Source organism: Alexandromys fortis, unplaced genomic scaffold, assembly GCF_014885135.2.
Source record: "Alexandromys fortis isolate MF-2015 unplaced genomic scaffold, M_Fortis_MF-2015_v1.1 scaffold_2_1_26212458, whole genome shotgun sequence".
NCBI lineage: Eukaryota > Metazoa > Chordata > Mammalia > Rodentia > Cricetidae > Alexandromys > Alexandromys fortis.
This window is the reverse complement of record NW_026067930.1, coordinates 22,464,222-22,480,519: the sequence shown is the minus strand read 5'-3', so window position 1 is coordinate 22,480,519 and position 16,298 is coordinate 22,464,222. Positions and strand designations below refer to the sequence as shown.

Sequence of the window (16,298 nt, the reverse complement as noted above, 5' to 3'; positions counted from 1 at the left end):
TGCTGTGCCATCTCACTGACCCTCCACAAGTGGAATTTCAGAACTGCTGACTATTCGGTCTGTCTTCCTAGTCATCTACACTAAGGAGAATTTCTCACCCTGTCAAGCAGCTCCAGTAGGAGCTCGTGTGGTTCTGCCAGCAGCAAGGACCAAAGAACAACCCACTCCATCACACTCATACACAAAGACAAGGCCAACGGTGTCCTGGTTGTTCCAAAGCTATGGCAGAAAACTTCCCCACCCAAGCCACTTAGGCTCCTGGGTTTGGACCAATTCTAAATCATCCTGGTCCTTTATTGCTACTTTCTTGGCAAAGTTTCTACCAAGAGAACAAAAGCAATGAAAGGGGTGGATACCAAATTGGCTACATGTTAGGGACACAGAACTGTGGGCCTCACTGAGTCTCACTGCACACATCTCCCCATGCTGCTCCCTACCCACCCGTCCCTGCAGCTCCTATAACACAAAGGGGGCTGGTACTTGCCTTTGATTAGCCGCTCCGGCCTCGTCCCTGGCAAAGTCCACATTGCCTGTGCCAAGTGCCCAAAGACAGTGGCATCAAGAGTGGAAAGCTTGGGCCCCATGATGTACTTCTTGTCACCTGCAGCAAATGGAACAGAAAGGTCACTGGACTAGCCCACCGGTCTAATATGATCACAAGGGCATTGAGCAGAGTCTCCTTATGCAGCTGTTTAACTGTGCACCAAAAACTTCTTTAAGGTCAAAACACAAGCATGCCCTTGACAAAAAAAAGAAAAATGAACAAATGTAACTCCCAAGGTAGCAAAGCAGGGAAGCATGCTCACATACACAAAGGAATAAGGATGCTCCCAGAAAAGGGAATAATTCATGAACAATTAAACTCCAAAGAACCTCCTTGTCTCAACTCTGGTAATAAAAAGATGTGATGCTTACCAAAGCCCGAGAAGTTTGCTAGAACCATCTCAAAAGTAATTTACACCACGCACCCAAGATCTCGATATTTATAAGACTAAATCAATAAATTTGCTTAGAAATGGGCGAAAAACCTAGGAGTTTGAAGCAAGGTTATCCATGATACTCCCATAAACAGGACAACTGTTTTGCACAGAGTGCCAGCTTCCCTGGGAAACCTCAACTACAGAGAAGATACAAGGTCACAGGTTCAACCCTGGCGTCAGGACCTAGGTTCACATAGTGGTCCTTGTGTCTCTGTTTATCCAACACTGATGTTAACTAAGTTCAGGTCTATCACACTTGGCTAAAAAGAACTGCCCACGTTATGTTTTAGGCTGTTGCTGGTACTGTATAGCATAAACAGGAACTTCTTGCAGCAGACTGAGACCAACCAGTCAAAATGTAGAGAACAGTTGATCATGGGATGTCCAGTCCCAGTTGATATGATACATCTACAATATAACTCCTATACCTAGAGCTCAGGGAGCATAAGAGAAGAGGGGACAAAAGTATTTTAAGAGCCAGAGGACCAGGACATCGGCCTTTAGACGTGAGTCACAGAACCCCACCCCTAGATGAAGAGCTATAGGCAATGAACAACTGCTGAGCAGAGGAGAATTAGTCTTCCCCAGGGCAGAGCCCCCTAGTTGGTTACCCAATACAGTGGCCAGCCATAGAAACACACAAATATAACCCACACTCAATAGACTCAGCAGGTTTTATGTGCTTATTCATTTGTAGTTCTAACAATGATAATGAAAGTAAAAGAGGAAACGAATTTGAGAGGGAATGGAGTATGAGGACTAGGGAGAAGCTGGAGGGAGGAAATGGGGGGTAATTATCATTCACATATGTAAAAATTTGAGTTAATCTCATGGAGAAGAAAAACTGTCCCAAGTTGTCCCCTTGGCTGTTGTCAGAAGGAGGCAACAGTAGTGCTGTATTAACCCAGGTTACATCCTTACAGAACCTCTCAGAGTTTTCCTGTCTGCAATAGGGAGATGTTCCTAGGATCTGGTGACATATCTTGTCCATAAAGTGCTTGCTTTGCAAAGATAATAACTTAAATTCACTCCCTACAACCCACATAAAGCAAAAACGGGTGCAACAGCATCTGCTTGTGCTTTTGGGGGAGGTGGAACCTGGTTCGCAGGGCAGCAAGTCAGTGTCAGGTGAGTAGGAGGGCCTGTCTCAAAAGAAAGGGGGATGACACCTGAGGTAAAACCTCTGAGGCTGTTCCCTGACCTCTAGATGCCAAGCACTAATGAGCCTGTTCCTCAGGACTGCTGTGGGGATGTCAAACACTCTGCATCCGTTTCAAGTAACTTGGTGAACACTAGCACTCTTGATGACAGACTCTCCCTTTCTTAAGTGCGTTACATTTAGTGCGTGTCTCATACAGTATGGATGTAATCTTATAAGGCCTTGTCACTCCTTTCCACAAACACTTCCAATGGTTTATTAAAGGAGTCCAGAAATAAAGTCCAAACTCAACTTGGAAGACGAGGCCCATGGTCCTCTGCTCCCAACCCAACCTGTACTCGGTGAAATCTGTCTCTTCCCTTACTCTAGCAGCCCCACTGTTCCGTTCCCCAGAACACGCTGTCTCCCACTGAATACTTCACATGCTATGCTCCACAGCCTGTATTAGTCCCCACTTCTGCATCATCCACCCTGTCAATCTTTGAGGCTCATCACCAGCTTCCTTTCAGAGCTTTCTCCCTCACTCTGCCCAGTGATGACGAAAGCTTCCAATTCACACAGCAGAAGCTCAGTCTGTCCATCTTTATGTCCATCAGCTGCCCAGGACATAAAGCATTTAATGTCTATTAACATCATAGTCCTGAACTATAAAGTGGGAATAGTTTCAAGTCATCAAGAAGACTAAGGTGACTTCAGCTGAACACAGAGGAAATAAGTATCTACCTGGCTTCCTCCTCTCAGGCCCCCTACATAGCATTTTTTTCTCTGCTGTGTGTGCTCAGGTTGTCTTTTATTGGTAGATTTTATCCTTCTAGTAGATGGAAAGAAAGCTCTCTGAAAGCAGGGGTCATTTCTGATTTTTGCTTAACAAACTCTTGCAATGTGCTTTTATTTTCCTGGTCTTGTCATATCTTTGAGTGATGCGCTGAGGAAGTTGGACCTCTGATGTCAATGCACAGGCCAAGGAAGAGGAGAACTTCTAGAGGAGGCAACATGAGGAATAAGATGTAAAGACAAATGAAACTGGGAGATGCTGCTTTTTAAATTACGTCTACTGCCAGATATGGGGTGCACCCCTTGGATCCCCATATTCTGGAGGCATAGACAGAAAGAATGTTTGTGAGTTTGAGGTGTACACAGTGAGTTTCAGGCCAACCAGGGAAAAATAATGAGATCCTGTCTTCAAAAATGAGAAAGAGAGGGAGGAAGGGAGGGAGGGAGGGAGGGAGGGAGGGAGGGGGGGGGGGGGGGGGGGGGGGGGGGGGGGGGGGGGGGGGGGGGGGGGGGGGGGGGGGGGGAAGTGGAGGAGGAAGAGAATGTGTTGAAATAGGAGCGGCGGGGCTGCGTCCCCAGCACCTCAGCCGCCTGGCTAGCTTATGCCTGAAATAACAACACACAAACTGTATTTATTTAAAGACTGCTTGGCCCATTTCTATCTAGCCTCTTCTAGGCTAATTCTCACATATTAATTTAGCCCATTTCTCATAATGTGTGTAAGCACCCCAAGGTGGGCTTACCAGGAAGATTCTAGCCTACGTCCATCCTGGGTCAGAGTTGCCTGGGAGAGCAGAGCTATCGCGTCTACCCGGGAGAGCTGAGCATGGTGTCTCTGCTCCAGAGAGCAGAGCTGTCGAGTCTCTCTGGGAGCCGAGCAGAGTCTGACCTCACTTCCTCTTCCTCCCAGCATCCTATTCTGTTTACTCCACCCACCTATGTTCTAACCAATAAAATGGGCCAAGCCAGTTTCTTTATTAGCCAATGACCTTCCTCCATCAAGAATGGAGGAAGGAGAGGAAGAGAGAACATGTATTATGTATCCTGTAGGAACCAAGGAATACCCTATGCTAGGACAATACCTGAGCTTAGCCAAATTATCTTTTCTGATGAAGAAAATCAAGTTTTCCTTGTTAAAGCTCTCGGTGTTTCTCATTGTCCACTGATCTCTATTACTTCTCAGTAATCTAAGCAATTTACTCAAGTAATAGGAAAGTAGTGATATACTACCCAGGCAAGAAGGTCATCATTCAATCTAAGGACTGCAATGTCTCTGTTTTTAACTTCATAAAAGTTCTAAGTGTGTGTGCATGTGTGTGTGTGTGTGTGTGTGTGTCTGCTACAGCAGGTATTTAGAGGTCAGAGGACAATCTCAGGTACCAGTCCCCACTTCTACCTTGCATCTGTATGCCATACTACACCAGGCTACCTGACATACTAAGGACTCTCCTGCCTTTGCCTACTAGCAGGAGCACAGACACTACAGACACACACCACAGTATCTGACTTTATGTGAGTTCTGGGCGACAGAACTCAGGTTCTCAGTCTTGTGTGACAAATGCTTCCCCGCTGAGCTATCTCCCAGGCCAATGATTTTTCTGATGGTAGATCTTGCTTTCTCCGTGCCTCAGTTACTGCTCTATTTACATGGGAAATGTCGGTGGCTGAGAGATACTTCTCAGAGCTCTCATGCCATTCTGCTAGGGCAGGAGACATCAGCAGATGATTCAAGAATCTCTCCTTGGGATTGTGTCAGGGCTCCTCCCAGTCACAGTCCAAACCAGGCCAGCCCATGTGGACACCTTAAAGGTAGTAAAAATGAAGCCACATAAAACCTACAGAACAAGGAACACTGAAAAAAAAGGAGGAAGAGGGAAGAAGGAGGAAAAGGAGGAGGAGGAGGAAAAAGAGGAGGAAGAAGAGGAGGAGGAGAAAGAGGAAGAAGGAAGAGGATTCTGACTCCTGTTCCTCATCCCCCCAAAAAGGAAAGAAGTATTCTAGAGGAACTAGAGAGATGGCTCATCAGCAAGACAAGCACAACTGAATTCAGTCTGCAAAACACACTTTGGGATTTTTTTAAAAGACTGAACAGGGTGACGCATGTTTGTAATCCCAGAACTGGGGATGCAGAGACAGGAGACCTTCAGATTTGTGGGAAAGCTATCTCACTCAGAAAGCTGTAGCCACTAAGAGGTCTGCATTAAAAAAGAACAACAATGATAAACAGTACCTGAGGAACGGCACCTGCAGTTGTCCTCTGGGTCTTCATGCACACACATGCACAAGCACACACACACGCAAGCACTCTAAGGGAAATACTAGGGTGTGTAATATGAAGTCTGATAAAAAAAAAATCAAAGACTTTGAGGACAAAATGGAAAACTGCATATAGATAAAACATTTAGAAAATCTAAACGCAGAGCATAATAATACATACAATATCTATATAATCATTTTAACTTGTCCATCAGCTTGTGTGCATGGTAGTTAGCCAAAACTATTTGGTCTTAGAAAATTACAAGTGGAAAGAAGCCAAATAACAACAGAACCAGACTAAGCTGCTGGCACCACAGCCTTATGGGTTCTGGCCCAGTGTTCTTTGTCTTCCTAATAATATGCATGCATCCATCTCAAAGACAAAGGCACCAGAAACAACAAGGCCAGCAGAGCCAAGAGAGGAAAAGCAGAGTAGAAAAAGAAAAGTAAGACAGAAATCTGAGAGATTTTAAAGAGGTATTCATAAAATAAATATAAATTGAATCTAGCACTCATGGAAAACATTGAGAGGTAGACAGAAAACTGCGTGCGTATGCTCACAAACATGGGGCAGCTGTAAATTTAAATGGTATAAAAATATCTTCTAGGGCTGGAGAGATGGCTCAGTGGTTAAGAGCATTGCCTGCTCTTCCAAAGGTCCTGAGTTCAATTCCCAGCAACCACATGGTGGCTCACAACCACCTGTAATGAGGTCTGGTGCCCTCTTCTGGCCTGGAGACATACACACAGACAGAATATTGTATACATAACAAATAAATAAATAAATATTTAAAATAAAAAAATTATCTTCTATCATTAAAAAGTCCTCAGAGTACCCATTAAGCTTCTATTTTGAGGGGCTAGAGAGATGCCTTGGTGGCTAAGACAATGTATTGTTCTTACAGAGGACCCAGGTTCCGTTCGCAGCACCTGCTATCAGGCAGCTCACAATCACCTGTAACTCCAGCTCCAGGGAACCCAGCACCTACAGCCTCTGTGGGCACCTGTATTCACATGCATGTGCCCACACACGGATATACACACCCATACATCTAATTAAAATGAAATAAATCCTTTTTTAAAAAAATCTAAAAGTATATTTTAAAATAAGTTGAGCCATGGAAAGGCTGCAAAAATAAGTTTCTGTATGTCTTTCAACTGGTTTCTACTAATATTAATACCCTACATAATCATTTTATGTTTTTTGAAAATCAAGAACCAGGAAATTAAGCATGAGTGCAATATAATTAAGACCACTGTGGAATTCTTTCTAATTTTATTGGTTTTTGGATTAGCATCCCTTTTTGTTCCAGGTTCCAATTCAGGATTCCACGTTGCATCCAGCTGTCCTACTTGAGTGTGCTTTGACTGACTGAACTCCCTCAGTCTGTCTGTTTCTCTTACACCCTTGGTACCCTTAAATGACACCGGTCAGAACTGGATGCGCTGTGCACACAGGAAGCTGACACAGGCTGGTCTCAAGTCTCAGCTTCTGCCTCAAAACAACTGGTCGGTTATTTTATCAAATACTTATCAACTTGAATTTATCTAAGGCTCCCTTATGTTGAGAAGAGATTCCCATATTGTTTGGGACAAATACCACAGAGATACTCATGTATTCTTCTTATTGGCAAACAAAATTATGTCATTTTATGATTAGGCCATGGAGTGCGCTGTTTGCACAAACAATATTCTGGGTGTGTCTGTGAAAGTACTCTGAATTAAATTAGCAACTGAGCTGGAGGACTGAATACAGAAGGTACCTGCCCTCTCTTGAGTGGGTAGGTCTCTCCCTGGCAGGTGAGCGAACAGAACAGAGAGGCCGATCCTCCTCCCAGAAGGAGAGCTCCTTCCCAACTGTCTTCAGACTTGCTGCTGCTTGCCTTCGGACTCAGTCTGAAACTTTGTTTCTCCAAGGGTCCTAACTGCTGTCTCCAGATCTATGCTTCAGCAACAGCCTGCCCGGTTCTTGGCATTTGGCATCACGCTAGAGCACACCATGGGCTCCCCAGTCCTCCAACTTACTAAGTCTTTCTGCTGATTTGGGGACTTTTCACCTTCCATAACTGTGAAGCAGCTCCTTATGATAAATGTACTTACATCCTAATAGCTGTGTTTCTTTGGAGAGTTCTAACTAACTCCCTTCTGAGGGTGTTTATAAAGGGTTACAGGACTATGTCTTATCACTGGCAATGGTAACTCTGACCATGTGGGAAAAGTGAGTTATGACAGGCTGTTTCATAAAAGTACTGTGTTTCCATTTGCAATTAATAATCTTGGAAAGATTTATTGAAAAAATATCTCAGTTTTCTTTAAATTCTGACCCATTAATGTCTTTATTCATTAGTAGATATTATCTAAAACAATGCTACAGTACTTGCTTCTGATTTTCTATTTCTCTAATTCTTTCTGTACAAATTAATTAGAATTTTACTATCCCGCCATCTCATTTACTAATGCATTCAACTATTTATGGATTAAAGTATACACTCATGGATATTTGACTTGTTCTATGGGTTATAACCCAATATTTTATTTATTTTTGTTTTGAGACAGGATCTCATGTAGCCCAGGCTGGCCTTGGAACTTTATATATAGCCAAGGATGATCTTCAATTTCTGATCCTCCTGTCTCTACCTCCTGGATGCTGAGATATAAGTGTGCTGGGTATCAAACCCAGGAACTCAGATATGTTAAATAAGCACTCTACCCACTAAACTAAAATGCCCAGAAGGGAAAGGAAAATTTCATCAGATTTTACCTGACTTATAGGTAAAGAGACTTATAAATGCTGATCCAGGAGTGACAACAAAATTCAGGGCCTGACAATATTTGCCATTTGTACTCCAAACTTGGGCTTATAGTCCACTATATCTCAGAGTCCACTCTTCTCCCCAAATCACATAGAACAACTCTACAGCTATCAGAGAATCATCCAGCAGAACTGCCGGAAACACAAATCAAGATGGGTATGGAGATGTGAACTTGTAACTCCACCGTTTTGAAAGGGGAGGGAGAAGGATCAGGATTACAAAGGCCAGCTTTGGCTGCATGGGAAGCTAAAGGCCATCCCGGGACACAAGTCTCAGAACAATCACAAAAGCCCGCAAATAAATGCAACAGATGCTTGTGTGGGGAAGAAGAGAACACATGTGAAGACGCTTCAAATGAGCAATTCTCAAGTTTAAGGGGCATTAAATCACTAATGAATCTCCTGCCGTGTCACATTTTAATAATAATTTTTGAATGACTTTTATTTATACTAAAATCTGAGAGGCACTGAGAAAAAAATTGAGAACCATTAAGACATACTAGAGTGGAGCAATGATGCTAAACTTGGGAACACTCATCAAAAGGTAGGAATGCAGCTCAGTGGGGCACAGCTCAGAGCTGATGCTCAGCAGGCAGGAGGCCCTGGACGGTCTGATCCCCTCCAGCATCAACAGGAACAAAACCCCCTGGTTCCGGTCCTCACTCCAGGGGTTTCTCATCATAAGTACGGAGTGTGGTCTGTACCTACTATTTGTTTTCTGTTTGTTTGTTTATTACTTTTTCTACATTCTCTTCCCTTCTCTCCTCCCAGTCCCCCAGCCACCCAATCCCCTTTTTTCCCAGCGCTCCATCTCCTCCTCTGTTTCTGTTTAGGAAAGGGCAGGTCTTCCATGGGTATCAACAAGGCATGGCTTATTAAGTTGCAGTAAGTCTAAGCATCTCCCCACGTATTAAGGCTGGACAAGGTGACCAAGTATGAGGAGCAGGGTCCCAAAAGCCTGTCTGTAAAAGAGTCTGAGAAAGTCTTTTTTTTTTCCCCACTGTTAGGAGTTCCAAAAAGGAACAAGTTACACAACTGTAACATATATGCAGAATGCCTAAATCAGTCCCATGCAGGCTCCCTGATTCAATCAGTTCAGTTTCTATGAGCAAAAGCCTCCTAGGTTCACTTCCTGTCTCCTAGGCTCAGTTCTTGCAGATTTTACACCACTGAACAGCAACTCATAAGCCTTACAGTCTACAGCTAGCATCTGGAACAAAGAGACCCATGTTTCTAACCCATTACTAACCAGATTTGTTGCTCTGTTCCTATATTGCTTCAGTATTGTTGCTTCTGGGTCTGAGGATCCATCTGACAGCAATGGTGAGATTTGAAGGCTATAAAAGCCGAATGAAGGGACTGAAAAGATGGCTTTCTGGGTAAAAACAATTGCTGCCAAATCTGGCAACCTGAGTTAAACCCCTGCAACCTACATGGTGAAAAAAGAGAACCACCCCTACAAGTTATCCCATATATGTACTCTCTCTCTCTCTCTCTCTCTCTCTCTCTCTCTCTCTCTCTCTCTCTCTCTCTCTCTCTCTCTCTCTCACACACACACACACACACACACACACATAAATGTAAGAGAAAATTACATCATATGAGTCAAATGTCCCTCCCAAGTTTGAATTCCCATAAATACTTCTGAAGCTAAAGAATATAAAACATGCAACTGAACTCATCAAGACAGGCTCCCTCATTTCTGCCTTGGCTGCCTTATTTCGAGCAGCAAATGAACCTGCTTTTTTATCTCTTTATTCAGACTTATTCTCCTTACATGACTATTTGGCAACCTCCAAATTTGGCTTAATGCGATAACCTATTACAGAGAACTCAATGTCATGCTGAAATTTTGTTTTCAAATCTTCTACAAGGAGCATGTCTTTCTATTAAGAAAACAGAACTAGTAGCAGACCCTGGTGAATGGTTTTGTATTTGATCATCAGGGCCAGAAGAGCTCAGCTGCACAAGCAGACTCCTGGATGTTTCTTCAATTATGAACCCCATGTGTCACCTTAAACAGAACCCGAGATCTTCAATAACTTCCAACATCTGTGCAAGCAGCAAACTGGTGAATGTCTTTAACAATCAGCACACTGGACCTGACTACAGTGGTAAACTATGCACAATCTAACCCCTGAGCATGGGTTATGGAGTATTTGTAGATACCAATGTACCGGCTAAGAAGTTGGTTCTCTCCTTCCACCATGTTGATCATCGTAACAGAACGCAGGTTGCCAGGCTTGGTGACAAGTGTCCTTACTCAATGAGCTAGAATCTATGGGTCCAGAACCTAGGAAACCTAGGTACCACTGTATCAGGGTCTCTCAGAACCTACAAAGTAAGTCTGGCCTATGATCCCCCAGGGAAGATTCACAGAGGTTGCATCCCAGGATCACTGGTGCCTTCTAGAGGTGTCTATGCCAGAAGGGAAACATCCTTATTCCCCTGCTCAGAGGAGGGAAAAAAAAACAATCCAAATAGTTTCATGAGGTTGGAAAGAAAGAAAGAAAATGTCTAAAGAGAAATAAGTAACAAGCAAGGAAGGGGAGATAGCAGTGAACTTCAGCAAGCAAGGGTTCTACAGTGTGGCAGACGTATATGGGGACAAGTGGGAAAGATGTTATTATAGTGATATATACAATATATATAGTGAGAGTAGGGTTAGAGTCATAAAAAAGAGCTTAAATTTTAGCAAAGAACAGTGAAGGACTTTGGTTCTGGTTTATATTTTTGAAACTAAAATGTAGATGAACAGACCTAGCATAAAAGATAAAACTAAAGGTTGGGCAAGCAGCCGTGAAGCTAGAGCAAATCTAGGCAAGCCACCTGGCGCTTCTACCACAGCTTGAGAGCAGAAAGCAGGTAGGAGACTAGAGAATTTGGTGAGCACTCCAACAGTGAAATCTATTAGCCTTCCTGGTGAGCAACCAGCTACTGAGCATCTCTACAGCCAGGGTCTTCCTTCCACACACCAGACATAAGTATACCACTGGTAACAATAATCAGAATAATACCTCACCGTCTGGTGAGGACTAATGAAGACAATCTCTACTCCTACAATCTCTTATCTCACCAAACCTACATAAGACACTGTCATTACATCAGTACCAGGACACATATCTAACTTATAGCCAGTGTTTTTGTACACATTGCGGCATATATAAGACATTCATAATAACATAATATACATAATATACAAATTCTTTTGAACTGTGTTCCCCTGAAGGAACTTCACAGCTGCACTGAACTATGAAAGTACGTACAATACCCTGTATTTCTGCTGGTCTATGTGCACTGTGAGTGTTGCATGAACGGCAGCTCTTGTCAATGCTATCTTGATTCTATATGAGGCACAGCTCTGGGGGCTTGAGATACAGACATGAATAAAATAAACAAACTCGTGTGGAGTTTCCATCACAGGGAATGTCTATAAATAACCACCAAATAAAATAACAGTAGCTAGTGACACGTGGCATTCAGAGACGGAAGGTAAGGTGATATGAGGAGGACGACTGTCAACTGCGTTAGACAAATGGTCAGGGATCCTCGCTCTGGGGAGGTGACACCGATACAGAAATATGAAGAAGGACCCAGAGATGCAAATGCTTAAAGGAAGATGATTGACTGTTGCAAAACAGCTAAGACATATGCTTGAAGGTTAAGCTGGGTGTGGTCTTGAAACATGGAGGTGACAGATGCTGTTGGGATACAGCAAGAAAGAACTGGATTGAGGTGAAAGAGAAGGTGGGAGTAAAGAGACAGTAAAAGGCATGAAGCAGAGGCCGAAAATGGAGAGAAAGCAATTTCTGGTCATCCTGAGCAAATGATTGGATGAGGCTCCCGTTTACCAAGGGAAGTCACAGGGAGTGCTAGTCTGGTGGGAAGGTGATATGTCCCGACTGAAGATCTACTCCATTAGAGGAGGCTGTAGACATCTAAGTGAAGAGCTAGAAAACACCTGAGATTCAAGACAGAGAACACTTTGGAATGTATATGTGTGGAAGTATGTAGTGAGAAACAAGTTGGGGGGGGGTAAAATCTGAATCTATCCGTATGTAATAAACCTGTAAAGAAGAGATGGGAAGGAAGGGCCAGAGAGCATCATAAGTAAGATAAAGCTGGGTATCCTTCTTCTTGGCTTGCTCATGGAGCAAGTCATGTGAATAATTAGGACGCCCGAATGGCATGGGGCACAGTTCCGGCATTGAGGAGAGTATCTGTGGGGTTTAGTGGTTGTTATACACAGCTGGCAATCACCAACACCTCCTCAGGAGGCCTGTGAGCTGCAGAGCTGAAGTCTTGGATGAAGGCTCCAGGAAACTACCAAATAATGGAATCTATATAACTTATCTCTTCACAAATACCACCAGCAAATGCTGACTGACCCAGAGGCATGGCTGTGCAGCTGCCTGTCTGCGGGCTACACACATCTCCCAGGTGATATGAAAGAACATCAGGCTTCGGGCCACTGTTCTAAACAGACCCCCATTGCGTGGAGAGCACCCAAAACCTGTTAATTGAAGCATGGCTTTGAGGTTCCAGAACATTCCTTTTAGTATCTATTATTTTCTTCTTTTCTATGTGGAGCTTCTCTCTTTGGCTAGATTGACAGGCAGTTATTTCTACATCTTTACTCTTCTCAGCTGGCCTGAGTTCACAGCATGCACCGGGTGTGTGGAAGCTGCTATGGATACAAACTATTGCTTTCAGCCTTTCTCACTGCCCAGCTGTGAGGCTTTCTCCACTGTGTTCACTGGGAACAATGTGTTCTAAGCGGTGCCCAGCCAAGGCCTAAATGTGAAGGTAGCTCAGGCATTTCTCTCTGTGAGGTGCCGGCTGTTTGACGTGCAGAATAGGGGGCTGAAGAGACAGTTGAGCAGTTATGTTTGCTTTCTGCTCTTGCAAAAACCAGGGTTTGGTTCCCAGTGCCCACATTATGCAGACACCCTCTTCTGGCCTCTGCAGGCACCTGCATACACATGGTGCATATAAGCTCGTTCAGGGATACACCCATATGCATAAAACAAAAATGAAGTATTTTTTAAAATAGAATGGGAAAAACAAGTATAAAATATACTTCGTAAAATACAGACACATGGATCAACGTTCACTGAGTACAGCGGTGCTTGCTATAATCTCAGCTGCTGAGAAGCCAGGGCAGGGGCAACATGAGCTCAAGAACATCTGAGGCAACTTAGTAAGATTTGAAAAAATCCCATCATACCTCCTACGTTTGCATAATTAGTACATGTTCAAACTTTTATTAAAAAGTTGAAAATTTTCAGTTGTCCAAATCAAAGTCCTTTGAGGAGAAAAACTAAAAGAAGATTTCAGGGGTCAGGGAGATGGCCCTGCAAGCAAAAATGCTTGTCCCAGGAACCTGACAACCTGCGGTGACCCCTGGGGAATCAGCTGGAGGCTGCAAAGGAGTGGCAGAAACAGGGGCGATGACATGCTTCATCCAGGTGGAAGGTGAGAACCAGCTCCCAGAGTTGTCCTCTGGCTTCCATGGGAAACAACTCTCCTCTTCTTTTAGAAAATGAACATGAAACTATGGAGCTGTGAGAGCTAGGGGGACCATGTCGAGACATCTCAGCACCTACAGCACGGTCCTTCCTCAGCTGACAGGGGTAGAGACATCTCACCACCTACAGCAAGGTTCTTCCTCAGCTGACATGGTATAGAAACATCTCACCACCTACAGCAAGGTCCTTCCTCAGCTGACATGGTGCTCTCAAGCAGGCGTTTTGCTCACTGAGCCAGCTCATCTCTTAGCCCACTCCCACTAAGTGGCTAGTGTTCCTTTGATACTGGGGACATAGTGAGGTTGGAATCAACCAGGGTCTCCCAGTATTCTTCTATATGGGTCTCCTCACTCTCAATACGTGCAAGGAAATTTCTGGATCTAACTACAAAATTGAACATTTTCCCCGCTAAGTTTCATCTTGTTATGGTTGAAACTTTGACTCTTAACTTTTCCTTCCAAAATCAATGGAAAACCAATTGCTCCAAAGTAGTGAACAAGTCATTGAGGAAAATGCTCAACATGACAGGCATGGTCCCCAGAGAGCTGTCTCTGGACAGTGCCATTCTACCAGGTAACTAACATTATGAAGATGCAGTTGCTCAACCTGCTGTGAAATTGCCTCCATTCTAAAGCAAACGTTTTCTACGGTGGAGGAAGTTCTTGCCCACCAGAAAACACCACAGCACCCAGCAGTCTGATGAAATCTAGAAACCCCCTAGTGGCCAAGCTAAGCAGATATGGTTACTTTCTGTGTAGCTCATGCAGAATGAATCAGGGGCGCCTTTGTAAAGCCAGATGTCTCTTTAGTAACTCACCTGAGCATCATATTCCATTACTGGGATCTACTTGTCCCTCCCCTAGTAAACAGGAACTGTTTCCTTTCTCCATCTTCTGACCTGTCCTATTTCTAAATGACAAGAGGCTTCTGATTCAGGAGACATTTGCAGCCATTGTGACAATCTGGGCAGTTTAGGCCTTGCAGCTGGAGCCAAAGCATCTGGAGAGTAAAGACCTGGCTTGCTGTTCTGTTTCCCATAAACTTAGCGCTGCACTTAATCAACAGCTGTAACTAACTGATACAAAAACAGTATACAAAATAGGTAACTGCAATGTTTGCCTGTTCATTATTTAAAGACATAAAGCAGCTTTCTGGTACCCTTCCCACCCCTTTCAGAGTTCAAGTCAAGTTGAAAGACGCTGTCACTGCGGCCCACTGAGAAACAACCTTTACTTCCTAATGCTATCTCACACATTCCCAGCTCCTCACACGGATGTACACACTGCAGCTCAACACGTGAAGAAATGATCCTTTCTGTAGGCATGTGTGACCAAACAGCACTCACCACGGCGTCTACCGACCTGCCAATCTGTATCACATGAAATCAGAATCGCCTTTATTTTAGTAGCTACACAACCGCTCTAATACAGCTCGATAAACTCTTTGCCTTTTATCCATGAACAGCAAGTGCCCTTTAGCACAGACTTCATCTCCACTCAGGTGTCTGTCTAAGACGCAGCATATCCACACCTAAAATCGCTAGGCCCTCTGCTGTGGAATCATCTTTTTGTATACTGTGAAGATATATCACTCTGATTGGTTTAACAAAAAGCTGAAGGGCCAATATCTGGGTAGGATATTCGGAGCAGAGGGGACACTTGCAAGAAGGCAGACACAGAGGAATCAGGAAAGCAACATGGGCAGAGGAAAGGTAACAAAGCCACAAGGCAGAAACTAAATTAACAGAAATGCATTGATTTAAGTTATAAGAGCTAGTTAGCAATAAGCCTAAGCTATTGGCTGATCTTTCATAATTAATAAGAAGTCCCCGTGGTTGTTTGGGAGCTGGCTGACAGGACGGAAAAATCTGCCTATATCCCCCTCCTTGAACACTGGCTCTGGGAACAGCTACTTTTCCCTTTAAGTTCATGTCCATAACTTAGTTGCTCCTTATCACACTGGATCACCCCCACTTCCCTCCACAAATGACTAACTTTCCCAGTTCTGTCTCTAAACTCAGCCATAATCCAGGACTGTCTGCCCAGCTCTACCACCTTCTTTGTAGTCCCAACATCCTCTTACCTTTCCCTGGACAATAACAATAACAATTCTCTTTTAGAGAGAGAGGGGGGGGGCACAGAGGCACACACTCCGCCGCCACCCTAACATATATAGGGTATACAACGTTCCTACTTTATTTTTATGGTATTTTTAAAATTTTCTCTCTGCGTGTGAATATGTGTGAGCACACATGTCAACACACATAGTCAGAGACTATTTTAAGAGTTGGTTTACTCCTTCCATCACGAAGGCACTGTGGATCAATCATACTCAGCCCTTCAGGTTTGGGAACAACTGCCTTTATCTGGCGAGCCATCCCATCAGTCCCTACCTCTCTACTTTAAGTCTCTCTTGGTCTCCTTTGCTCTCAGACAAGAAGCGCAAAAATATTTCTGTGACGTAACGCCTGTATGCTCTCAGTCCCTGCCTACTCAAGCCTACCAACAACCCTTTGCTCTTGTAAATTTCTAAGTTCTCTGGCCCCCTGTTCAGTCTTTGAACACTTCCAGCTGTGTTTGATTTCTAGATCTTTCTACGAGGTGTTCCTTCTTATCCCACGCTATTCAATCCACCATCATAGACCTGCCTCCTTCCGCACACACATGTTTGCCCAGCTCTGGCTTATGTTTCAGCACTCAGCTTAAATGTCACCCCACCCCAAAGACGTCTCCAGGAATGACCATATCCTGCCCACAACCACTACCCTGGAAACTGTCCTTTTTGCATCC

The 16,298-nt window shown here is 44.0% G+C and overlaps 1 protein-coding gene across 4 annotated transcripts in view; it reads right to left on the bottom strand.

Annotated features, from left to right (window-relative positions):
* The window catches only part of Faxc (failed axon connections homolog, metaxin like GST domain containing), a 60,049-nt gene that overhangs the window by 11,369 nt on the left and 32,382 nt on the right, over positions 1 to 16,298 (bottom strand). For all 4 annotated transcript variants that reach the window (XM_050145364.1, XM_050145365.1, XM_050145367.1 and 1 more), the window contains one exon: positions 485 to 601. In XM_050145364.1, the coding sequence (XP_050001321.1) occupies positions 485 to 601 (117 nt within the window). The remainder of the gene's footprint in view (positions 1 to 484; positions 602 to 16,298) is intronic.